Source organism: Oncorhynchus clarkii, chromosome 17 (assembly GCF_045791955.1).
Source record: "Oncorhynchus clarkii lewisi isolate Uvic-CL-2024 chromosome 17, UVic_Ocla_1.0, whole genome shotgun sequence".
NCBI classification, from domain to species: domain Eukaryota; kingdom Metazoa; phylum Chordata; class Actinopteri; order Salmoniformes; family Salmonidae; genus Oncorhynchus; species Oncorhynchus clarkii.
Genome location: NC_092163.1, coordinates 52,841,252 through 52,868,206, shown reverse-complemented (window position 1 = coordinate 52,868,206; position 26,955 = coordinate 52,841,252). Strand labels below are relative to the sequence as shown.

Below are 26,955 nucleotides of genomic sequence, written 5' to 3'. Positions count from 1 at the left end.
ATTTGTTACTTACAACCTCATGTTAATCCTACATTAGCTCAACCGTCTCGCAGGAGGGACACCGATCCCCTAGAGAGACATGACGATCACTTAGTCTGGAACATGTCAAGAACTTTGAAAGTTTCTTCAAGTGCAGTCGCAAAAACCATCAAGCACTATGATGAAACTGGCTCTCATGAGGACCGCCACAGGAAAGGAAGACCCAGCGTTACCTCTGCTGCAGAGGGTAAGATCATTAGATTTACCAGCCTCAGATTGCAGCCCAAATAAATGCTTCACAGGGTTCAAGTAACAGACACATCTCAACATCAACTGTTCAGAGGAGACTGTGTGAGTTAGGCCTTCATGTTCGAATTTCTGCAAAGAAACCACTACTAAAGGACACCAATACTAAGAAGAGACTTGCTTGTGCCAAGAAACACAAGCAAAGGATATTAGACCGTTGTAAATTGTCCTTTGGGCTGATGAGTCCAAATTTGAGATTTTTGGTTCCAACCGTCTTTCTGAGACGCAGAATAGGTGAACGGATTATCTCCGCATTTGTGGTTCCCAACGTGAAGCATGGAGAAGGACGTGTGATGGTGTGGGGGTTCTTTGCTGGTGACACTGTGAAGGATTTATTTATAATGCAAGGCACACTAACCAGCATAGCTACACAGCATTCTGCAGCTATGCACCATCCCATCTGGTTTGCGCTTAGTGGGACTATCATTTGTTTTTCAACAGGACAATGACCCAAACACACCTCAAGGCTGTGTAAGGGGTATTTGACCAAGGAGAGTGATGGAGTGCTGCATCAGATGACCTAGCCTCCACAATCACCCGACCTCAACCCAACTGAGATGATTTGGGATGAGTTGGACTGCAGAGTGAAGGAAAAGCAGCTAACAAGTGCTCAGCAAATGTGTGAAATCCTTCAAGATTATTGGAAAAGTATTCCGAGCTGGTTGAGAGAATGCCAAGAGTGTGCAAAGTTGTCATCAAGGTAAAGGGTGGCTACTTTGAAAAATCTAAAATCAATTTTAATTTGTCTAACACTTTTTTGGTTACTACATTTTCCCATATGTGTTATTTCATAGTTTTGATGTCTTTACAATGTAGAAACTAGTACAAATAAAGAAAAACCCTTGAATGAGAAGATGTGTCCAAACTTTTGACTGGTACTGTAAATATATATATATATATATATGCTGGCTGGGTGAAAGCCCTTTAAACTGAATTTTCTTTATACAACAACACCGCTTGCAGTACATTTACTGCAACTACAGCGGTATTAATGGGCCCATTGGCTGCAATGTCATATTTCCACCACGGGGCGGCGGTCGACGTCGACATTCTGCAGACAAAGATGGCGGTGCGGAAGAAAGACGGCGGCCCGAACGTAAAATATTTCGAAGCGTCTGATACAGTCTCGCAGTTCGACAATGTCCGCGTTTGGTTGGGCAAGAATTATAAAAAGGTACTGCTGTATTTTGTTATTGTAATGAATACATTCATTCATATGATCATAAATGAAAGAGGGCAATCTTAACAGTAGAAGGAGTGGGCAGGCGAGTGAGGGTATGATGAGATGGGTTGCAGTATAGTCCAGTTGTTTAATCCACACATTCACGAGACGGAAACAAAAGGATGCTGAGGAAACGTGCCGCGTGATGGACATGGACACTTGATATGTTTTAAGTGGATGTTTCTACACCCATTTAGTAGAGGGAAATAAATGGCCTGTGTTGGGGGTTGCTGTTCGGGGGAGGGGAGGGAACCTAGCTAGCTAGCTGGCTAGCTGGCTAACGGTAATTTCATGGATTGCAGATGCCTACTCCTGCCAGCGCAAGTGCACAAATCCAGATGTTAAACAGTTTTTTGTTTTTTTTACCGGCGCCTTCAGTTTTCTCTTTCACCCCATTTCACTCCATGGTCTTTTAGGGCAATATAAGCGCCATGAGTTTTCATGTTCCGGCTCCTTTTACCCCCAGATGGTGAGAAGGATTTTCTCATTATAGTGTTGCCAAAAAAGCCATGTCTATTGTCTCAGAGCAAGCGCTCAACCCCACCATTTTCAACCTGGGCCAGACAGAAAGAATACAAAGATTCACATAGATGAACCTATAATTTCTTTGACCATCAAATTACCTCTGTTTTTGTTAATTGTACAGTTCCAACTTACAAAGATCTATCTAAGACCCACTCACTCACACCATACTTGAATATATGGGATAATACCAGAATAATGATGATGTGCATGTCAACATAGTTACAATGTATATTTATCCTGATATTTCCATGTAAATCCTCTCTCTCTCTTGTCCCTCAGTACATCCAGGCGGAGCCCCCCACCAACAAGTCTCTGTCCAGCCTGGTGGTCCAGCTGCTGCAGTTTCAGGAGGAGGTGTTCGGACGACATGTCAGCAACCCACCTCTCACCAGGTTGCCGGTGAGAGAACTTGCACGCACACATGTGCTCAGGCACACACACACACACACACACACACACACACACACACAATTTGCTCTTGTGCTTCCCCTATTCCACTGTTCTAATAGTGTATCTGACCCTCTGTCTTTCTGTTCAGATGAAGAGTTTCCTGGACTTTAAGTCTGGTGGGGCTCTCTGCCACATTCTGGCTGCAGCCTACAAGTTCAAGAGCGATCAGGGCTGGTAAGAGTTTCATTCTAGCCTGCATATTTTGTTTTGCTCACTACACTTACACTCCCCTCAAATGAGTTTAACCCACTAAGTTGTATGGTTGAGAAGTTCTGATTAAGATGAAACCAAATAGACTGATCCTTTGAGACGTTTTCATTTTCACAATGATGCATTTTTATTGAACTATTTTATGAGGTTGTGTGAGATTTTTGACTCCTGTCTGTCTTCATGGCAGGCGCAGGTTTGACTTTCAGAATCCTTCTCGGATGGACCGCAATGTGGAGATGTTCATGACTATCGAGAAATCTCTAGTACAGGTCCGTCTGCCCTTGTCTTCTTTGGAAAACTATTTTCTTTGTCTGTGTCGCTCTCTTTTTTAAAATGGACTCTCTCTTTCTCTGCATCTGTCCATCAGAACAACTGTCTGAGTCGACCAGTGATCTACCTGAGCTCTGACATTGAGGCCAAGCTACTGGGGAAACTGAAGGACATCATCAAGAGGCACCAGGTAGGCTTGTCTTCACTGACCTAATGATGAAACTGTATGAGTACACAATACAGTACAGCTTCATACAAAACAATACAATACAGCACAATACAGTACAATACAATGCAGTACAGCTTCATACAAAATAATACATTACAATACATTACAGTACAGCTTCATACAAAACAATACAATACATTATAATACAGCACAATACATTACAGTATAGCACAATACATTAGAGTACAATACAGCTTCATACAAAACAATACATTACAGTACAGCTTCATACAAAACAATACAATACAATACATTACAGTACAGCTTCATACAAAACAATACAATACATTATAATACAGCACAATACATTACAGTACAGCTTCATACAAAACAATACAATACATTATAATACAGCACAATACAGTACAATACAATGCAGTACAGCTTCATACAAAATAATACATTACAATACATTACAGTACAGCTTCATACAAAACAATACAATACATTATAATACAGCACAATACAGTACAATACAATACAGTACAGCTTCATACAAAACAATACAATACAGTACAGCACAATACAGTACAATACAATGCAGTACAGCTTCGTACAAAACAATACAGCACAATACATTACAGTACAGCGTCATACAAAACAATACAGCACAATACAATGCAGTACAATACAATACAGTACAGCTTCATGCAAAACAATACAACACAATACAATACAGCACAATATAATAGAATACAGTACAACACAGTTAAGCAGAGTGTGTTTGCTGTCTCCTGCAGGGCTCAGTGACTGAAGACAAGACGTCCAGCTCCCATGTGGTGGTTCCCATCCCTGCCAGTCTTGAGGAGGGTGAGTCAGTCTAACATTATGTATCAAACGTTATCTGGTGGCCAGAATGTTTGTTCTGAATGTATGCCTGGAAAGTGAATTGGTCTATTAGCTAACTAGACTAATGGATTGATCATAGAGACATTTTTCTCTCTTCCTCTCCCCTCCCCCGTTGGTTCAGAGGAGTGGGTGCGTCTGGTAATGAAGAGAGACAAGCAGGTGCTGCTCCACTGGGGATACTATCCTGACAGGTAGGGACTGTCCATATTGGGGCCTCAGCCTGACAACGTCAACACAACCTTCGGATAAAGCCTTGTGCAGAACAGGGTGCTCTAACACCATGGAAACCCAGGATGATGATGATGATAATAATAATGATGGATTGGATTTATATAGCGCCTTTCTACATTGGTACTCAAAGCACTTTACACAGTAAGGGGGAAACACACCTCATCCACCACATGTTCAGCACCCACCTGGGTGATGCATGGCAACCATTTTGTGCCAGAACGCTCATCATACAACAGCTAGCATGGTGAGGAGTGATATATGCCAACTAGGAATGAGGGAGATGATTAAGTGGCCATGATGGAAATGGGGCCAGGTTGGGAATTCTGCAAGGACACCAGGGTTAACACCCCATCTCATACGATAATGGGACCTTTAATGACCAGAAAGAGTCAGGACACCCATTAAACATCCCATCCAATCCGAAAGACAGCACTCTACGCAGGGCAGTGTCCCTTTCACTGCCCTTGGGCATTGGGATTCGATCTTAAGAATAGAGAGAAGAGTTACCCCTACTGGTCCTCCAACACCACTTCCAGCAGCATCTGGTCTGCCATCCAGGACCAACTCTGCTTAGCTTCAAAAGCAAGCCAGCAGTGGGATGCAGGGTGGTGTTCTGCTGGCCGCATGGCACCATGTGTCTTAAATGTCACAATTTGGGGTGCAGACGCATTGAAAGTACACTGCCATTTTCTCTATCCCATACCCACATCTCCTTTACCATTTTCTCTATCCCATACCCACATCTCCTTTACCATTTTCTCTATCCCATACCCACATCTCCTTTACCATTTTCTCTATCCCATACCCACATCTCCTTTACCATTTTCTCTATCCCATACCCACATCTCCTTTACCATTTTCTCTATCCCATACCCACATCTCCTTTACCATTTTCTCTATCCCATACCCACATCTCCTTTACCATTTTCTCTATCCCATACCCACATCTCCTTTACCATTTTCTCTATCCCATACCCACATCTCCTTTACCATTTTCTCTATCCCATACCCACATCTCCTTTACCATTTTCTCTATCCCATACCCACATCTCCTTTACCATTTTCTCTATCCCATACCCATATCTCCTTTACCATTTTCTCTATCCCATACCCACATCTCCTTTACCATTTTCTCTATCCCATACCCACATCTCCTTTACCATTTTCTCTATCCCATACCCATATCTCCTTTACCATTTTCTCTATCCCATACCCACATCTCCTTTACCATTTGAGCTTCACACTGTTTTCTCAGCCTGTGTTATAGCACCATGTGTTGACATGTGGTGCACTAGAAACATTAGTCTAGTCTAACCTCTGACCTCTGTCCCCTGCTGCTCAGCTATGACACCTGGATCTCAGCCAGTGAGGTGGAGGCTGCTGTGGAAGAAGCGCCCAGCCCAGAGAAACCCAGGAAGGTCGGCACACACATCCTTCCTTCTTCTCTTTCTGTGTCTTTCTGTGTGAGCTGATAGTCAGATAAAGGGACGGGGTTGTACCATAATGAACAAATGGCAGGAAACAATGCAATTGCGCATTAGATGACACATTGTCTGTTGATATTTGTTGCTTGCTGCATACATTTTTACTAAACAGTACGTTCTAAATAGTATGTAGTACATTGAGTACACATAATGTTGTTTTAGTAAGTAGTAGGCAAGACATGATTCGGACACATCCTCTCTCTTCCCCTCTCTTTAAGTCTCTATTTTTCTCTCGCTCTTTCTCCCTCCTCTCTGTTTGTGTTTTTTTTATAGCCAATATCTAACATTTTACTACATTAAATGAACACCATATAAACTGTGTCTTCAGGTCCATGCCAAGTGGATCCTGGACCTTGACCAGTTTAATGAGTGGATGAATGAGGAGGACTATGAGGTGGGGGAGGGGGGCCCCAAGAGGAAGAGAATCTCAGCCAAGACCCTGACGGATGAGGTCACCACCCCAGGGGACGAGCGTCGTGACAAGAAGCCCGGCAGTGCCAAGAAGAGGAAGCGCTCGCCCTCCCCCTCGCCCACCCCACCACCCCAGGAGAGCAAGAAGAAGAACACAAAGAAAGGGTGTGGGTGTGTGTTACCCTTTGTTTACTACTGTGTAATACATTGGGAGATCTGTAGATTGCTGAAATACACAATGACTAAGAAATATAAGCCTTAAAATGATATACACATAATGACTAACTTTGTGTGTGTGTAGGCCCACCACCCCATACACTAAGTCTAAGCGAGGCCAGAGAGAGGAGGAGCCAGAGGATCTGACTAAAGATCTGGATGAACCATCACCTGTACCTGCAGTGGAGGAGGTCACCCTACCTAAGACAGGTAGGTACACATGCTCACACACGTACGTGTGTGTGTGTGTATATATATATATTTAAGATTTAGACTTTGCCAATTGGCTTGTCCTCCTGATATTTACATTGGTTGAAACGTTAGTATTCATCATCATTGTGACAAAGTCAGGGGTTGAACTGAATTGTTGTATCACAGGAAATGCAACTCTCTCCCCCCACACCCTTCTCTCTCTCTCTCTTTCTCTCTCTCCCCTCCATACCCCTCTCTTTCTCTCTCTCTCTCCCCTCACACCCTTCTCTCTCTCTCTCACTCTCTTTCTCTCTCTCCCCTCCATACCCCTCTCTTTCTCTCTCTCTCTCTCTCCCCCATACCCCTTTATCTCTTTCTCCCCCCATACCCCTCTCTCTCGCGTTCTCTCTTTCTCCCCCCCATACCTCTCTCTCTCTGTCTGTCTGTGTGTGTGTGTGTGTGTAGCCAACACTAAGAAAGACTCTGAGTCAACACCAGTAAAGGGAGGTACCATGACAGACCTGGGTGAGTTCCCTGAACAACTTAATAAGTTCTCAGTGTATATACACTGTCTGCAGGATGAGGTCACTTCTTACAATATTTTAGCTTTCTCCATCCTTTATCTGTCCCCTGATCTGTATTTTCACTCTCTCCTCTTTTATCTCTTGAACAGATGAGCAAGAGGATGAATCCATGGAAACTGCAGGAAAGGAGGAGGAGGAGGGCTCTCCGAGTGTGAAGGGAGAGCCGGTGAAAGGGTCGGACCTCCATGAGGACAACGTGACCGAGCAGACCCACCACATCATTATCCCCAGCTATGCTGCCTGGTTCGACTACAACAGGTAGGCTACACATCTACGCGTCTCTCCCGACCATCAATGATGATAGTTTGATCAATGATGTATGTTTGACCTCTTTCTGTCTTTTCCAGTGTCCATGCTATCGAGCGTAGAGCCCTCCCAGAGTTTTTCAACGGCAAGAACAAATCCAAAACCCCTGAGATGTGAGTAAACACATGCTAACATAATGTTATTATGATTATTATTATTATTATTACACATGCCTAGCTTAATACACATGTACACTCTTCTGTGTTATACAGAGACCAACAGCTTTGGAGTTTGGAGTAACTTAGCTGCATAACCAATGACGAGAGTCTCTCTTTCTCTTCACAGTTACCTGGCCTATAGGAACTTCATGATAGACACGTACAGGCTGAACCCGCAGGAGTACCTTACCTCCACCGCCTGCCGTAGGAACCTGGCCGGAGACGTGTGTGCCATCATGAGGTCGGGAGGACTCAGTGCACACAGGACATTTACCACAGTCGCATTGTCTTTTCATCTACTTCATGCAGTAATATTTACCGCCTCCATTTATCCCTCTCTCCTCTTCCTCTTCCTCAGGGTGCATGCGTTCCTGGAGCAGTGGGGTCTGATCAACTACCAGGTGGACTCAGAGAGCCGGCCCACCCCCATGGGCCCCCCGCCCACCTCCCACTTCCACGTCCTGGCTGACACCCCCTCCAGCCTGGTGCCCCTGCAGCCCAAGGCCTCCCAGGTACACAGACACACACAGACAGGTTGTTTCTATATTTTGGTTCTAGATGCCTCTATTTGACTGTAGCTTCACTCCACTTCTCTCTGTCCCCTCCAGACTCCGGCGGCCCAGCAGATTCTGTCCTTCCCAGACAAGGTGAAGGAGAAGCAGCCAGCCGACCTGCAGAACTTTGGCCTGAGGACAGACATGTACAGCAAGAAGACTGGGCCTCCTAAGGTATGGCTCACAACACTGCAGGACTGATGAGGATCATAGTGCACTGTGTAGCTATCTGTAAAGAGTAGTGAGGTGTGTTACGGGGATGCTACTTCTTCCTGTCTGCAGAGTAAGACTGCTGCCAGCGCCATGCGAGACTGGACCGAACAGGAGACACTACTGCTGCTAGAGGTAACTAACAACACAGCTCTGTCTCATCCACTTTATTACCATTCAATAGAATGCCCTTTAAATCCAAATAACCTTGAAACAGTGTTGAGAGGATCGACAACAAAAACACACATTAACTTATCTGAAAATGTAACCTAGGGCTTAATATAACATCCTTATTAATATCAATCATATCCTCTCCTCTCAGGGTCTAGAGATGTACAAGGATGACTGGAACAAGGTGTCGGAGCACGTGGGCTCACGTACCCAGGACGAGTGTATCCTACACTTCCTGCGTCTGCCCATCGAGGACCCATACCTGGAGGACACGTCCTCGTCCCTGGGCCCCCTGGCCTACCAGCCCGTCCCCTTCAGCCAGGCAGGCAACCCCGTCATGAGCACAGTGGCCTTCCTGGCCTCCGTGGTGGACCCCCGCGTGGCCTCCGCAGCCGCCAAATCTGCCCTGGGTGAGAGGTCAACTAACTAAATAACCGTTGGATCACACAGAGTACAGACTGTCCTGATGTGTGTCAGAGCTGTTTAGCTAACCTTTATTTACCAGGAAGTGTCTTGGAAGTTTTGGATCTTTTTTTTCTCAAGAGATATTTTTTAGAGGTGGCGTGTGTATTTGGTGTAGCCTTCAACGGTTCAGAACCATCTCCCTGCTTCTTTTACCACCGTTCATTATCTCTCTTTCCTTCCTCCCTCCCCCTCTCTCTCTCTCAGAGGAGTTTTCCCGTATGAAGGAGGAGGTCCCAGCAGCACTGGTGGAGGCCCATGTGAGGAGGGTGGAAGAGGCGGCGCGGACCAGTGGCAGACAGGACCCCCTCTACGGCCTGGAAGGCAGCGGCATCGCAGGCACCAGCCTGGAGGAGGGAGAAAAACCTGGTGCAGCTTCCATCTACTATTATCTAGAACTATAGTTGTCTTTGGTCATATTTCCATGTATTGTATGTCAATGAAGAGAAATGAGTTTCCGGTGGGGTGCACTTAGGACACTAGGCTTGCTGACAACTCATCTGTCTTTTCTCTGCCTCCAGAAGAGAGCAGTGAGGAGAGTAAAAGTGACAGCCAATCCAGTGAAGAGAAGAGGGAGACCAAGGTATGGTGTCTTTAGGACTTCTACTTTACTTGTGTTTATGTGGTCGAGTCTTCTGAAACCAGCTACGGTCTGGGTCTGAATTGTCTAGGTTGTGATGATTTATACTCAGGTGTTGACCATTGTCCTTGTCCCTGTCCCCATGGTGATAACAGGAGAACAAAGAGGGAGCCATGGAAGAGGGGGAGAAGCAAGGAGAAAACGGGAAGAAGGAGGAGGAGAGAGGAAGAGAGGGAGAAGGAGAGGGAGAGCAAGAGGCTGAGAAGACCGACTCGGAGATGGGTAATGTTTATGTCTGTGACTGAATTTGAATGTATCTCTGTAAACTTTGTAAAATAGTCAACTCTGTCTCTTGTTTTTTACAGACACTTAATTATGTGTGACTTCTATGTTTCCCTCTCTGCATTAGGTGATGGAGAGAAGGATAAGGAAGGGAAGGAGGGCTCAGAGGAGAGCCAGAGAGAAGGAGAGAGTGAGGGAGAGAGGAAGGCTAAGGTGGAGCGGGATGTGGGAGAGGGGAACCTGGCTACCGCAGCTGCCTCTGCCCTGGCTGCTGCTGCCGTCAAAGCCAAGGTCTGACCTCTGACCCGTGTTTAGCATGATCCCCCTAATCACAGATCGAGGATGAGGGGCTGTATTTATCAAACTTCTCAGAGTAGGAGTGCTGATCTACAGGTGTAGGATCTTAATTTGATCACTATTTTGCTGCTGAGGATTTTCTTGCACAGCAGCAGTGTGTTTAAGGTTTAAAAAGGCTTCTAAAGTTTGTAATTCCCACTTTAAAATGTCAGACTTGATTTGCCCTAACGAAAAATGCATCAACCCCTACAAAAAAGGTCCATTAATTATAATCACATTTCTTGTTGCTGCAGGATTCATTTCCTGCTGTAGCAAACTGGCTAAAATTAAGATCCTACATCTGTAGGGTCAGTTTTGCCTTTGGGATCATAATGAATAAGAAACATTTTTTTTTCACCTTTATTTAACCAGGTAGGCTAGTTGAGAACAAGTTCTCATTTACAACTGCGACCTGGCCAAGATAAAGCAAAGCAGTGCGACACAAACAACAACACAGAGTTACACATGGAATAAGCAAGCATACAGTCAATAATACAATAGAAAAAAGAAAGTCTATATACAGTGTGTGCAAATGGCGTGAGGAGGTAAGGCAAAAAATAGGCCATAGTAGTCAAGTAATTACAATTTAGCAAATTAACACTGGAGTGATAGATGTGCAGATGATGATGTGCAAGTAGAAATACTGGTTTGCAAAAGAGCAGAAAAGTAAATAAAAACAATATGGGGATGAGGTAGGTAGATTGGGTGGGCTATTTACAGATGGGCTATGTACAGCTGCAGTGATCGGTTAGCTGCTCTGATAGCTGATGTTTAAAGTTAGTGAGGGAAATATAAGTCTCCAGCTTCAGATATTTTTGCAATTCATTCCAGATTACATTAGGATGCACTTGATCCTAGATCAGCTCTCCTAGCCAACCCCCAGGGGTTAAATCATATCTGTCCCTATCTGTTTCTCAGACTGATTATCAACCAGGGATTGTTCAATATGTCTGTGCCATTTCACATGAAAAGATGACTCACATCCATACTTCTCTCTCTTTCTCGATCTCCCCTATACATTTCTCTCCCCCCCCCCCCCCGTCTCCATTTCTATCTCCCCCTCCATCCTTCTCGGTGTTTCTCTCTCCATAGCACCTGGCTGCTGTGGAGGAGAGGAAGATCAAGTCTCTGGTGGCTCTGTTGGTGGAGACTCAGATGAAGAAGCTGGAGATCAAACTTAGACACTTTGAAGAGCTGGAGACCATCATGGACCGAGAGAGGGAGGCGGTGAGTCAAGGAGTGAAGGGTTATGGGGGATGTAGTTTAAGTAGACTTGTTTGTTTTGCTTTGTTGGTTGGAGTGTGCATATACATGTTCTTACCCTTTGTGAGTGTGTGTGTGTTGTGTGTGTAGTTGGAGTACCAGAGGCAGCAGCTACTGGCAGACCGTCAGTCGTTCCACATGGAGCAGCTGAAATATGCAGAGATGAGGGCGCGTCAGCAGCACTTCCAACAGATCCAGCAGCACAGCCAGACTGGAGGCCCACACTCCGCCCCGGCCCCCACTGGCCCCCCACCCCCACCCCAGGGCCCCTCAGCCACCCAGTCCCAGCCAACCCTCAGTACCCCTGCACCACAGCCAGCTCCCAGCCCAGCACCCCCTACCACCTCCATCCCTTCCTCTGCCCAGCCTGCTGAGCCCCAGCCGCCCCCCAGTGGTCCTCACACCTCACCTCCCCGCCCGCCAGGCCAGCCCCCCACGGCCCACTCCAGCACCACCCCAACACTCCACGGTGAGTCACACTTTGTGTTATCGAACTGTGAATTCAGTATTTAGCTAATACTGTACAAAAGTAATCACGTGGGCCTACTGAGTGGTGCAGCGTTTTTTTTTTTTTTTTTTTTTTTTTAACCAGGCAAGTCAGTTAAGAACAAATTCTTATTTTCAATGACGGCCTAGGAACAGTGGATTAACTGCCTGTTCAGGGGCAGAACGACAGATTTGTACCTTGTCAGCTCGGGGGTTTGAACTCGCAACCTTCCGGTTACTAGTCCAACGCTCTAACCACTAGGCTACGCTGCCGCCCCGCAGTGCTAGTTGCGTCATCCTGTTTCGATCCCAGGCTGTTTCGCAGCCGGCCTCAACCGGGAGACCCATCAAGCGGCGCACAATTGGCCCAGCGTCGTCCGGGTTAGGGGAGGGTTTGGCCGGCCGGGTTGTCCTTGTCCCATCGCGCTTTAGCAACTCCGGTGGTAGGCCGGGCGCAACGCGCCTGACACGGTCGCCAGGTGTACAGTGTTTCCTCCGACACGTTGGTGCGGCTGGCTTCCGTGTTAGGCGAGTATTGTGTCAAGAAGCAGTGCTGCTTGGCGGGGTCGTGTTTCGGAGGACGCACTTCTCTCGACCTTCGCCTCTCCCGAGTCTGTATGGGAGTTGCAGAGATGAGACAAGACTGTAACTACCATTTGGATACCACAAAGTTGGGGAGAAAAAGGGATTAAAAATAAATAATAATAATCACATGAGCCACTGGAATCAACTTGAACTTTACTGTGACTTATTGTTTTTGCTGTGTGTGTGTGTGTGTGTGTGTGTGTGTGTGTGTGTGTGTGTGTGTGTGTGTGTGTGTGTGTGTGTGTGTGTGTGTGTGTGTGTGTGTGTGTGTGTGTGTGTGTGTTATTCTCTTTTCTTGAACCCAGAGCCTAGTGCCACTCTACCTGAGGATACACACCACTCCTCAGCCCCAGTTCCCCCTCCACAGTGAAAAGAGAGAGGGAAGAAGAGAGTGAGAGAAAGGGTCCTGGCAAACTGAATGACATTGACCACTTTGTACCTATGAATCCTGCCTGTTTAATCTAAAAATGAAGAAGTCAAACTGAAGGACATATAACAAACTTTGATCATGTTTAACATTTTGAACGATTTACATGAGAAAGAAAAGCAAAACAAAAACATTTCACTGAAGTCTACCTTACCTTACCAGAGTGAATATAAAGATCCCCCTCAACTAAACAAGAAAATACCAATGAAGAACTTTATCAGTTTTCAAACTAACAGTCCCCCAGGCATTTTTTCAGACATAAGTTGCCTAATGACTTTCACCTTTCACATCAGAGCCCAAGGTTAAACCAAGAGAGAATGGTCATGTAAATACACCACTTGACCTGAGGATATGAAGAGAACTAAAATGCTCTTGTCTGAGCAGTCCTTTGACCAGTGGTGCTTTGGTGCTTTCGTTTCCTGTTATAGTTTACTGTAGTCAGATGTCCTACCATGTTCCCAGAGGTACCTACCTACCTATTCACCCACCGTACCCCTGGTAGGAATTTATAAAAGAGAAAAAAAAGATTTGCACTTTGAAAAGATGTTTCCCCGGTGGCCATATCTAGAGACATGAAGCATTATTAATGGCTCTATTCAATAGGCGTTGCAGAAGTTCAGCGTTACAGCGTGATTTAAATGTAAAGGCAATGTTAGCGGAGACTGCATTCACAGTAAACACTGCATGTGTCAGCTCAATCTGGAAATGACCTTTACATTGCTATTGCGCAATCTGTAACACTTCAGCAATACAGATTGAATAGAGCCCTAACTCAATTGACCTGAAGCACTTAGCTGCTCTCTTGTTTTGAACTTTTACTACGACGTCATAGTTTCCAAATATGAGATTCTCAGTTCTAGGTCACCTTATTTCATTGGTTTGGCTGCTTGTTGCCCTATGTGTGTGAATGTGCTGTTCTAGAGCATTGGGGTTGGTCTGTTGGTTAGATGTATCGTAAACTGAAACAAAGTATGTGTTAGGGAAATGAAAAAGGATGAACGAATGGTATTACTCTTTTGTAATGATATGTATTCTACGTGGAAACCGTCTCATCTTGCCCTACTGCCATTTGTTATTAAGATTATGTACTGTAAACTGGATTTTCTGTTACGAATGTTTCATTCCAATTAGAACAGAAAATCCCTCCATGACTGAGCATTAGAAACCACTTAAAGTATTGATGAAGGGCCACACCCCCAGAGTCAGTGTCCTCTAGGACACAATGTCCTAAAAGGCCTTATTTGAACTCTATTTTGGGCTCGATTCAATCCATATAGCAAAAGTTTAACGTTACAGTGTGATTGAAATGTAAAGGCAATGTTAGCGGAGACTGCATTCACAGTAAACACTGCATATGTCAGCTCAATCAGAAATTACCTTTACATTGCTATCGCACAATCTGTAACACTTCAGCAATACAGATTGAACAGAGCCCTTTGTTTTTTAAGTTTAACATCTGAAGCACTTCTGAAACAGTTGCACATGCTCAGAGCAGAGCATAATCATAAGCCTAGCAGTAACTGCACAAATAAGATGGTGTTTGTCAGTATGTCCAGTATGGCTAGTCAGTATCAGTGAATCATACCATTGTAGAGATTATACTCTAAAACAATGACTGGATATAGCTCCGGAAGAACCTTATTGGCAACTTCAAAGATAGCAGGTATCACCATCACAACTCTGTTCATTTTTTTAGGTTTGCAATTTTCTCCATATGAGTTTGTGGGATGCGGACATTTAGAAATCCACTGATTTTTATAGTTTGTTTTGTGTTTTCCAATAACCTGTCCAACTCGCATGAAGCTGTTAGTATGTGATGGCTTTAATGTTACAAAATAACTTTCTAAATCAAGGAATCTGAGAAGTCAGTTCAGCTTACAGAGGAGAATTGTGTCCTTTTAATATCTGTAAACAATATCTTCTCTATGTATCCTATCTATTTTTATAATATTTGACTGTCAGGTTTTCCATTTTTGTTTCTTTGATATTATTGTTTGCATTTTATTGCAGTATTTTATTATCTATGTAACCTCTAATCCCCTCCCTCATTGTCATGTGCGCGATCCTGATAGGCCTCCATGACCTTTCAATCAGTGTGACTGTGAGCATGGGTGTGTTTTCCCCACTGTTCCTTCAGTTCATTTCCATCTAACCCCCTTGTGCCATTGTTTTTGAATTGTTACAAAGGCTGAGGAATTGGGATGCTCATTGTTCTCATACAGAAGTAGAAAATTATGACACAGCAACACATTACACAAACCCACTCCTCTGACAGTGTCGTACATATACTCTGATAATACAACTTGTGTCCAGATAGCCAGTGTTAGAAACTTCACTACAGTCGTGACCATGGATGGACTGCTTTGGTCTCTGTTATTGCATTGTGTGGATTTCGTGATATGAAATACGTGTGTATGTTCAGTTTCTGTTTATTTTTCATGATTGCTAACGATAGCAATGATTGCATTGATTATACAGTAGAAATTAACCTTTCCTCAGTCAAACTCTTGCCAAATGAGTGTCAACAGTTGCTCTGCCGTTCGTATTGAATTAAAATATATATATATGCGAAGGTTTTACTTACAATTTTTGGGGGAAAGTCAAATAAATGAAGATGACGTGACGTGTATAGTTTGGTCATTGTTGCTACTGTGGGGATCGCAATTATTGACACCCTGGATAAAGACGAGCAAAAATGACTGTATAAAAGAAATAATTAAAATACTGAGCTGTATTGTATGCAATAAATTTGTTTTTAATTATATTATTTTATACTAATACAATTGCTCAAAGAAAGAGATTTTGTTTAAAGGCCCTGTGCAATCAAAACTGATTTTTCCTAAGTTTTATATATATATATATTTCCACATTGATGTTGGAAAAAAACTGTGGAAATGGTGATAATGCGCTTTTAGTCTTAAGAGTGGCTTGAAAAGACCGCCTGAAATTTCAGCCTGTTTTGGTGGGATGGAGTTTTGCACTGCCTGTTGACAACCCCAGGTGGTAAATGAGTTTGTAGACCAATAAGAAAGAGAGTTCCAAACCTTTCTGCCAATAACAGCTAGCTTTCAGTTTTCCCCTCCCAGCTCAGACCACTCCCAGACAGTCCTAGTGTAACAATGTTGGTTATGTTTCCACTTGCCACTGCAGAACTATGTTTTCGATGTTTATGTATTCTTATTGGTTGGGTGAATTTACATATCAATAAAGTGTTATGCCATTCGTAACGCTTGCAGATAGGGGGAGATAGATCATGAATATCAATTCTTCCCAGTCTGATATTAACATGCAAGCAGGAGCTCACGTTCTGAAATAATGCATTCTATTTTCAAATGTACAATGTGTACGAGTTCACTTTGTACATGTCCTGATGTATATACACTGAGTATACCAAACTTTAGGAACACCTTCCTATTGAGTTGCACCCCCTTTCCCTCAAAACAGCCTACATTCGTTGGAAGCGTTCTACAGGGATGTTGGCCCATGTTGACTCCAATGCTTCTCACAGTTGTGTCAAGTTGGCTGGATGTCTTTTTGGTGGTAGGCCATCCTTGATACACATGGGAAACTGTTGTGTGAAAAACCCTGCAGCATTGCAGTTCTTGAAACATTTAAACCGGTGTACCTGGCACCTACTACCATACCCTGTTCAAAGACACTTAAATATTTTGTCTCGCCCATTCACCCTCTGAATGGCACATATGCACAATCCATATCTCAATTGTCTCGATTTAAAAATCCTTGTTTAACATGTCTCCTCCCCTTCATCTACACTGATCGAAGTGGATTTAACAAGTGACATCAATAAGGGATTATAGCTTTCACCTGGATTCACCTGGTCATGGAAAGAGCAGGTATTCCTAATATTTTGTATACTCGGTGTATATGTGCACGGTACCTGTTAGATAATGGGGGCATTCTGGCATGTGCTTTTGTACGTAATTGCTAAAAAGCGCGAGTTAGCTAGCATGCTCTAATTCTAATGGTCACATTAGCTCCCTGCTAATTGAGTTATTTCCATGCCAACAGATGAATTACGAATCTACAACCATCAACAAACACACTGTTGTCCTGCACATCTAATGTGCTTCCTTTTGTCTATCGTCAGACACTTACATTTATTGTATTTTGTACTATTTTTGTCATTGTTATGTTTACAAAATACCCCGTCTGATATTGACATGCAAGCGACGAATCACAAATATACTGCCATCAACATTCTGTTGTCCTGTACATCTGTGTTTCTACGTGTCTTATCGTCAGAATAAACACCATCAACTGGGATCGCTGGCTGGCCAGTCTTTTCTTTAAATACATAACGCAAGAGAGTTACTACTACATCTGTTACACTTGAAAAATTCTTGCTTGAGAAATTGCTCTTAGCTAAGAAGCTATTGGTTTCCTTTTGACCATTTAATTGAAAACAATCACTGTAAGGTACTTCATTGTTACCCATAAATGATTTGATATCGAGTTAGAAACCGCTGCATTGGACCTTTAACAAGTAATTTTATTATTTTTAAGTCAGGGGTCAAAATTGACACCTGCTTTCAATACATCACCTTACAAGGATAACAGCACTGTGCCTTTTTTTTTATGTTTGAGATTGGAAAACACATTGGGAAGATCTTAGACCATTCCTCTTTCCAGATCCTTGATATCCTTCGTCTGTGCTTATGGACTGCCCTCTTCAATTCAAACCACAGGTTTTCAATGGGGCTTAAGTCCGGCGACTGAGAAGGTCTAATATCTCTACCAGTGTGTCTCCAATCTCAAAAAACATTTTAGGAAAAGGCTCAGTGTCGTTATCCTCGCACGGTGAGGTATTGAAAAAAAGGGATTTTAATCATTTTGACCCCTACATTTGAGAGAACTATTACTCCTCGTCCATTTCTTTACACAACTTTTATATCAAGGAATAGACTGAGGATCTTTCACTTTTTTCATGTGACATTAGGCCTATATGGAAATAATCCTAAAGTCAGTGTCTGCACTGCAGGCACCACAAGAGGGCAGGCTGTGTGGGTTGTCTTACTTACAGCCCCCCCCCCCCCCCCCTCCATGCATGAGACTGCTGCATCCTGAACATACTGTACGTTTCTAATTTTCCTCTGAACTATCACCTAGTACTAAACAGATACTACAGAGACCACAAACAATCCAGCGGGAAAATATCTCACCTTACCATACAGGGCCTACTGCCTCAGAGCAAATAGACTCATACCTGCATTACCATACAAGGGCTGGTGTAAGTACTGGAACTACATCAGAGAACTATACAGGGCCACTGCAATAGAACATACCCATCTTACCATAAAGGACTACTGCAAAAAAGATACTATGACAAAGTTGAGTAGGCCTTACAATAAGCAAAGAATAAAGGCCCTATACAGTTCTGTTAAAATATTCAAATGACCTTTACATTTGAGAGAAAGCTATCAGAGAAGTTTGTTCACTTAAATTATCCAACGGTTAAACTCTGCTACTTGAATACCACTTCCTAGATTGCATTACATGGTGTCAACTCAAAACATGCACCCTCTTAGCGATCCCAGATGTGTAGCCAGAATAGCTAGGTATCCGGCCCATCCTGGACACTAGGCCAAAATGGTCCAGTACATGATGTATCCATTTGTATATTACTGCACTGCTGCTTTCTTAGAATTCCACTGACTCTTAAACTAAATTAAGAATGTTGCTTCACCATCGTTTTATTAAAAAGAAAAAATACAGTACTTTCAGAAACTGGGGGTTTTTATTAAATACCGTTCGTTATAACATATACATGACAGTAAATCTGTAATTTCATGATTGGTTGGTTGGCCTGGTAAAACCCACATTACAGCATGGTCTCAGCCAATGAACATGCATCTCCTCCGTATAAAAAAACAGCTATTTGGTGGTGGGGCTGACAAGGGTTGAGTGACAGGGTGGGTGATGGGAATGTATGGAATAATCCAGGGAATGTTATTGCCAATTCTGTCCACGAGCCAGGCATGATAGCATGCGCCTCCGTGGTTGGATGATATTTTGAAGTGAAATGAAAAGGGGCTCTTCAACTCAGACACAGAAAAGGCACTTCTGAAAGAAAATACAAAAAATATGACAAAACGAGGGCTAACAAGAGTTGGGTGGGGAATGACAGTGGATGGGGGTGAGACAGACGTTGCGTATATAATAGAAGAAAAAAAACATTTGGGAATAAAGTGATCCGGATGTGTTCTTAATCTTCAACCACTCATCACCATCCGGACGAGTTCTGAGGGAGAGAAGAAGAAAGATCATCAGCAGCATGCTTGGTCAGCAGTGTCTGAGAAGAGCCTAGAGCAAACCCCACCTCCAGCATCTGCCAGCAGTGCTATAGCCTCCCATCTCTCCCAAATAGCCCCAGACTCACCATGAAGATTGAGGGCCTTATATTCCTTATGAATTCATACTGTGACTCATTACTGAATGGTTCAATATGAAATGGCTTGGGTATCCGAGAATAATTTATGGAGGGGCTATTACATGCAAAGAAATTTGACCAAAAGCCTTTCTAAGCATTATCCCACCAAGCTGTCATTTCAAAGCACACTCAAAGGATGTCACAGTCTACAGACACCTATATATTTAAAAATCACAAGGAGAAATTACAATGAATCAACAGAGAGGTACAGTGCATTCAAAAACTATTCAGACCCCTTCCCTTTTTGCACATTTTGTTACATTACAGCCTATTTCTAAAATGTATTAAATGCTTTTTCCCCCTCATCAATCTACTACACACAATACCCTATAAATGACAAAGCGAAAACAAGTTAAGAAATATTAACAAATGTATTTTAAAAAATACAACAAATAAACTTCACATAAGTATTCAGACCCTTCGCTATGAGATTCAAAATTGATCTCAGGTGTATCCTGTTTTCATTGATCATCCTTGAGATGTTTCTATAACGTGATTGGAGTCCACCTGTGGTAAATTCAATTGATTTGACATGATTTGGAAAGGCACACACTTGTCTATGGTCCCACAGTTGACAGTGCACGTCAGCGCAAAAACTAAGCCATGAGGTCAAAGGAATTGTCCGTAAAGCTCAAAGACAGGATTGTGTCACGCAACAGATCTGGAGAAAGGAACCAAAACATTTATGCAGCATTGAAGGTCTCCAAGAACACAGTGGCCTCCATTCTTAAATGGAAGAAGTTTGAAACCACCAAGACTCTTCCTAGAGCTGGCCGCCTGGCCAAACTGAGCAATTGGGGGAGAAGGGCCTTGGTCAGGGAGGTGACCAAGAACCCAATGGTCACTCTGACAGAGCTCCAGAGTTCCTTTGTGGAAATGAGAGAACCTTCCAGAAGGACAACCAACTCTCCAGGTGTACCAAGCTTGTAGCGTCATACCCAAGAAGACTCAAGGCTGTAATTACTGCCAAAGGAACTTCAACAAAGTACTGAAAACATATGTAAATGTGATTCGTTTTTTTATTTTCTAAATCTGCAAAAAAATATATAAAAACCTGTTTTTGCTTTGTCATTATGGGCTATTGTGTGTAGATTGAGGAGCAAACAAAATAAGGCTGTCACGTAACAAAATGTGGAAAAAAGTTAAGGTGTCTGAATACTTTCCGAATGCAGTGTAAGTCCTCCCCAACATGAGCACTGCTCTCAGCTGGATGCTGAAGCCTGAATCTGATCCACAGAGACTCCATATGTCAGTCAGACAGAAGAGAGAATCAGCATTAAAAGGTTGAGCATTAGAGGCAGGAGCGAGGGAGGGGGAACTGTAGAGGGAGGGACACAGAGAGAAACTATCTCCTAGCGAGCCAGAACAGCAAAGGATTTGCTCAGCCAGGCCTCAGGACCTGGAATGTGTTAGGATTAGCAACCCCCTTCCTTATTTGGGCTGTTCTAACAGAGGAGAACAAGGACAGCTGTGAGGAAGGAGGAGGAGCGATGGATCTGGCAGAAAGGCAGGGGAAAAAAATAAATCAAGGTTCTAGCACGCTTACAGTACCAGCAGCAGCTTCCTTCAGTACAAGGGAACAGAAGTCACCAGCCAAGGAAATGGAGCTACTCACTGCAATAGTTGGAAATCATTATAGTAGAGGACGATAATTCAACCATTAAGAATTCCTTATTATTGCACACCACTTTATCCAAACCCCTCTCTCTCCGACATTCGGAGTTGAACTGTCACCCATCTAGTCTAGCTAACAGACCCCCCTGTCAGTGTCCTGCCCTCCTCCAGTTGGAGAGTCAATGTCCATGGGGGTAATTTAGAGGAGCCACCTAGACACATGCAGAGACGCTACATGCAGGCAACAGCCAGAGGAGGGGGAGAGAGGCGAGGGAGCTGGGCAGGAGAAGGGCCCTGCAAGATAGAAAGTTAAAGAGAACAGAGATCAAACCATAAATTCGAACCACTGACTCCATCACAGGAACCCAGCAGCCTCTGACAACACCATCATGGCACAGAGCAATATCCTACTCTATTAGTATCATAGCTTTTACTCTGCATCTCTACAACAGCCTGCCACTTATTAAACAAGTGTGTTAGATAGACTAGGAGCACCCGGTCCCCCCACACAACCCCAAACAAGTATCACTTTAAAACATTAAAGAGTAAAACTGTTAGTAAACTACTGGCTATATGTGTGGCATCAGTAGCTAGGAGTAGGAGCATTCTGTGCAGTGATGGGCTGACAAGAGGGCCCCCTCCTCCCCCTACACACAAGTCTCCCAGAGCAGGTGAGAGCCCACTGCTGGGGTGGTAGACAACAGAGGGGGGGGGGGGGGGGGGCTTTAGGGGGTCTGCTCGTACTCGCCGCTCAGCCGGACATGATGTGGCGGACAAAGACTGTGGGAGAGGAACAGGGAGGTCAGTGAAGGGACAACACAAGGGGGACACACACCTGAAATCCAATAATACAAACTCCAGCCAGTCCTACGCCTACTCCTTCTTAATAATCATAGGGCTTTGTGGTTACGTGGCACAAAACACAAGTACATCCCATTCAAGTCAATTGTATTTCGTTATTGGATTTTGTTACAATTCATGTCTTATTATTCAAACACTATGGGAAAGGGTAATTCCTCAAGCATTGTAATATATTCTACAGTACAGGATGAGGTTCAGTGTTCTCTCTTTACAGCCATCATATCCATCCAGTTTACCACTCTGCTTTACCTTCATAGTTGATGCAGCCGTTTGCATCTTCGTGTCCTGCTAACAGAGTCTCCACCTCCTCTTCTGTCATTTTCTCACCTGCAACACAAATTAAATGCTCTTTTACATTCTCATAACAGATAAATAGACAAAAAGACAGTGTACAGCAAGGGAATCCCATCTTTCCTTTCATTCTACAAAGGTAAAAGCCACTAGACGGATTGACAAAGTCTGAAAGACAAGTCAGGAGTATTTTTGGGTCCCCCCTTACTATTATGATTACTTACATTTTCAGGCAAATTAACTATTTACACACAGAAGTGCCATTTATTGCCTGCCTTTTATCTACACATAGGAGAGAAATCAGAATGCTCAAGACTGGAATTCTTTGTATTTGGGTTGTTATCAGTAAAAAAAAAAAAAAAGAATAATTATAACTCAGAGCAGGCTCAACTTACCCAACATCCATAAATAGTCTATTTCACTAAAAAAGTGTGGAGGAACCAGTAAGATTAGTTTTAGGCTACAGGAATTATTTACAGTTCGGTTGTTTTCACTTTTTCACCTGCCCAATGAGGCAACCTCGGCGCAGGTTTAACTTTAATGTCTGCCAAGTTCACTTGCAACCCTTAAATGTCAATCCCTACACTACCAAGCAGACATGCCCAGAGGCACACTGACACAGTTAACCAGGGAGACTCAACAAAGCCACATCTTGTCATTTGTATTGCCCAATCGCCTTACTGACAAGAAAGATATCCAGGATGCAAATCAAGTGTATCAATATGGATACAGTAGGGCATTGAGTCACTAGTTTAAGAGGTGATTACTGATTAGTGACAATGAAGACCTTTGGTACAACAGTCAGGTGTGGTTGATAAGGAGAAGAGGTAAACTATCAGGACTGTGTGGATCAAATGTTTCGCTTGATCCAAATTCAATTCTTCAGGTAAAACCATCAAGAGATGAATGTCAATGGTTTATCTGGAGTGTTAAACAACGAATGCACTCCCTGATTTGGCCTCGTTTTAAAATTTGGTTCATTAAGAAATGCTATGACTGAATTCAAACAGGAGCTGGTTTCAGGGTGCGGGTTTGATGTGTGTCTCGTGTGTTTGCAGGTGGGAAGAGTTGGCCAAATTATTTCACTAATTAGCTTTAGCTAGCTGGTGTGCAACTGCGGCAAAATTAGTTTGAATTTGGAAAGCCTATCTATCATGACCTCACGCCTCAAACTCTGTTTTGGACAAAACTGACTATGACCAAAGTTATCCTATTTACAATTTGTAATCAATTTTAACAGTAGAATAAATGTTTCTGACTCATATCGATGCCACATAGGATGTTTCTAAATGGGAAATTCGTTTTTTAGGGGCAGTTGCTCTTTAAGCTGAAGTTGAGCTCTCAAGTACAAGAAATAAAAACTGTTGGCTTATATAGTGTAATATAAAGCATTCACTAATACAAGATAAATAAACCGTTGGCTTATATACTGTAATATAAACCATTCACTAATACAAGAGAAATAAACAGACGGTGCAGTTCTATATCTTTTCACAAGGGGAGATGTAAACCTAGCCAGTGACAGCACTTACAAATGCTTCATGAAAGCTATAAGATCGTTCTGAGGTCTTACCGAGTGTTGTGAGGACGTGGCGCAGCTCAGCGCCCATCACTGTGCCGTTGCCCTCCTTGTCAAAGACACGCAGACCCTCCACAAAGTCCTCAAAGGAGCCCTGGTCCTTGTTTTTAGCGATGGCCTGTAGCATGGGCAGGAACTGCTCAAAGTCCAGCATTTTGTGGTTCATTTCTGGGGAGTGGAGAAAAAAAACTATTACTAGATACTATTAATAGAAACTACTATTACTTTGCTATAAACAGAGATAATAACTTATATGAAAGATCTACATCTAGGCCCACATACTGAGAGTAAAAATAATGGCTTGGAATGTATTTATTAAAAAAAGGAGAGCTTTGATAAGAATTTCTTAGATCCCCATAGGACAAACTACTGTACTCAGTCCCACTATGTGTAGCCCAACTTTGTCGGAACGCTATAACACCTGCAAATCTGTGTACGTGACCAATAAAATGTCGATTTGATTTTGAATTCTGTAAAAAATCTGAACAAATCCACAAACCTTATAAATTCCTAATTAGTGGTAAACTTGCGTTTCTCTATAAATTGATAATCTTTATGTTATCAGATCTTGTTGACATGAGCTGCATCTATTCTGTGTGTAATTAGCACACGTAAGAACAGAACCCCACACAACGCGTGACTACAACACAGAACATATGTGGTACTTGACAATTGCAGATTACACACAAGGATAAGTTCACACTCCATAGGATGGGAATGTCATACCCAGAAGAACATTCTGTTTCGTCAGTTTTATCCTTGGATGCTTAAGCACATTAATTGACATCTTCCACCTAACCGGATATGAATTAGTCAAACTGGTTTGGTGAAGAGGTTGACTACAAACAGCAACAGACCTAAAAACACACCAGCCCTAAGCTTTGGAGGATAGGCCTAAATCTAGCTGAACACAAGATGATGCCATGCAGGAATAAAATCTTACTAATGTTAACTGATGTGTGTAATACTTTTATAAGTTTGATCCAGCCAATAGATACTAATGGTAAATGTTCAGTAAGCATCTAGAAGTAGGGCTGACCTTCTGACTTGGGGTTGCCCAGGACCTTGAGGACCTCAGCGTTGACGGGGTTCTGGCCGAGGGCCCGCATGACATCACCACACTGGCTGTAGCTGATCTTCCCATCGCCCGTCCTGTCAAACAGCAGGAAGGCCTCCTTGAACTCTGACAGATGGGGAGAGGAAAGGCGTAAAAAAAGCACAAAAAAAGCAGAGCTGGATTGAGTGTGTATGTGTTTTGGTTTACCCCCCACCCATAAAAATGGTCAAGAAAGAGAATCCAAAGATTTTTTGTTTTGTTGTTTCTTTGATTATGTGTAATCTACAGTAAATTCGGTGGCCTCTATTGGAATGGTTTCTGACATAAGGGTCATTTCCCAGGGTCATTGTTATGGTGCTTGCCTTCCATCGCTGGTATGATGCGCATCCCGAGTCTGGAACTACACAGCAGCCACTCATTTACCCATATATGGCATTGACAGCAAGCGCTGGTGGCGTAATCTATCAACCAAACGACCGCAAAGGAAATCTAGCAACTGCGAAACTAAACTCCTAAAAATGCCATTGATTGAGTAAAAGAAAAAAGCACAGGCAATCTATGAGTCGCCTATAGTAACACTATGTCGCTACATATATTCTTGCTAAATGGTTTCATTATGCTTCGCCAACTTAATTTCAAAGAACAGCATGTCTGAGGTTTAATTCGGCCACGCCTTTGAGGCGTACAACTCGTTAATAAGTGGTTTAGTCATTTCCTTTTGTTTACACAATGTATACGAGTCAACACCAGTGAAGGGAACAAATTACAATATAGAGGCCTGATTTTCACTAATATATCTAGACATTTGATACAGTTCTGACATCGGGAACGAATGAATTCACGTTCCAGAATTGAGAACTTCCGGTTCCTCTACTAAATTAAGGACGTAGCTAGGTAGCCGAACTAGACATCACACAACAATAAACGGAACAGATAAATAATACCAAAATTGGTGTTGGCAAAATAAACTACACTAAAATGGAATTACTAAACGGCAACTCTTTCATCAAAGTAGCCTGGATTTTGAACACTCAGGTCGTATAATGACTAGCCATAATGCCTTGACATGTTGACGTGTTCCTTTACTTTGTTCTGCATGCATAAAAATACCAGGCACAGGACTCAGTGCAAAATTAGTTGGTCAGTAACATTCAACACAAAACATTAATTTGATGAAAGACCATTCAATCAAACCGCTATGTGGGGATCAAAAGGAGGGGATTGACTGCGCCAATAGACAACCGTGAATCAATATTTTTGTAATTGTATATCACCATTCGTTGATGTGTGCATGACAGACGACAACGCCTCTAATAATGCAAGGTCTTCCCAAAATGGCTAGAAAAAACAAAACCTGGTCCGTCCAACAAAAAACACTCACCATAAACTCCAGTTTATATCAACTTGTCAGCAGGGAAACTGCTTCTCACAACAAAGGGGACAGGAAAGAAGTAGAGCTATTCCACAATGAATGGCACAGATGAAGCAAGGGGATAGACTAGCAACTAGCTAACATTTTACAGTAGCTAGTTAGCCTTCAAATAACGTTACTGTCACAAAGCTGATTGAAACTCACCAATGATCTGGTCTTCTGAGAAGTCAGACTGGTTAAAAGGTACGGCAAGAATGAAAAGGGAAAAACAAATTAATATGATTATCGAAGATGAAGAGAACAAGTAGCTAGCTAGATAAATACATTAACCAGCTAACATTGGCCAGCCACGGTATGATAATCCAGCAGTGAAACGTCTTCGGTGGATTAGCTAGCTAACAGGCTTTGTCTACACGAATTTAAAACGACATTTTGCTAGCCTAACAGTCTACACTGCACGTCACATACCAATCTTTAAAACAGAACAAAGCAAAGGCATTTACCATTTCTGGGCTTGGTTCGAATCCTGTCAACGGGCGGAGGTCAGGGGAATGTAGACCGATAGACGCGAACGTTAAGAAAACTATGCTCATGACGTCATCCTTAATTCATGCACTGTACAAACCAATCACATCTGGCAGGCGTTGCCTTTTCGGATTATTTACCGTAATTCTGCAAAATAGGTGCAACAACTGTCCAAACGTGAGTTTATTGGAATCCTGATTGTTCTTTAAAGCGAGTAAATAAATATTGGT

At 43.0% G+C, this 26,955-nt stretch overlaps 2 protein-coding genes across 5 annotated transcripts; one reads left to right on the top strand and one right to left on the bottom strand.

Annotated features, from left to right (window-relative positions):
- The first annotated feature begins 1,327 nt into the window (after positions 1 to 1,327).
- LOC139371092 (SWI/SNF related BAF chromatin remodeling complex subunit C2) lies at positions 1,328 to 15,598 on the top strand. 3 transcript variants are annotated; one of them, XM_071111159.1, is made up of 25 exons: positions 1,328 to 1,459; positions 2,312 to 2,431; positions 2,571 to 2,656; positions 2,880 to 2,961; positions 3,060 to 3,152; positions 3,932 to 4,001; positions 4,162 to 4,231; positions 5,614 to 5,689; positions 6,084 to 6,331; positions 6,468 to 6,592; positions 7,040 to 7,099; positions 7,248 to 7,416; positions 7,506 to 7,577; positions 7,750 to 7,863; positions 7,981 to 8,134; positions 8,231 to 8,350; positions 8,459 to 8,521; positions 8,709 to 8,967; positions 9,227 to 9,388; positions 9,541 to 9,602; positions 9,755 to 9,881; positions 10,009 to 10,172; positions 11,310 to 11,444; positions 11,571 to 11,949; positions 12,857 to 15,598. In XM_071111159.1, exons 1-25 carry the CDS (start codon positions 1,349 to 1,351, stop codon positions 12,919 to 12,921), a joined length of 3,186 nt encoding a protein of 1,061 aa, XP_070967260.1. In that variant the 5' UTR covers positions 1,328 to 1,348; the 3' UTR covers positions 12,922 to 15,598. The 3 variants fall into 3 exon arrangements, with proteins under 3 accessions (XP_070967260.1, XP_070967259.1, XP_070967261.1); XM_071111158.1 differs by having other exon boundaries at positions 6,084 to 6,337; XM_071111160.1 differs by having other exon boundaries at positions 1,331 to 1,459; positions 2,886 to 2,961; positions 6,084 to 6,337.
- Positions 15,599 to 18,714: 3,116 nt separating this feature from the next.
- Positions 18,715 to 26,922, bottom strand: LOC139371091 (myosin, light chain 6, alkali, smooth muscle and non-muscle). Of its 2 annotated transcripts, XM_071111157.1 has the most exons (7): positions 26,704 to 26,922; positions 26,405 to 26,432; positions 24,811 to 24,954; positions 23,766 to 23,939; positions 22,151 to 22,228; positions 21,785 to 21,820; positions 18,715 to 19,237 (listed from the first exon to the last, which is right to left on the bottom strand). In XM_071111157.1, the coding sequence occupies exons 1-6, from the start codon at positions 26,791 to 26,793 to the stop codon at positions 21,792 to 21,794; spliced, it is 543 nt and encodes a 180-aa protein (XP_070967258.1). In that variant the 5' UTR covers positions 26,794 to 26,922; the 3' UTR covers positions 18,715 to 19,237; positions 21,785 to 21,791. The 2 variants fall into 2 exon arrangements, with proteins under 2 accessions (XP_070967258.1, XP_070967256.1); XM_071111155.1 differs by lacking the exon at positions 21,785 to 21,820.
- Between the last annotated feature and the right edge of the window lie 33 nt (positions 26,923 to 26,955).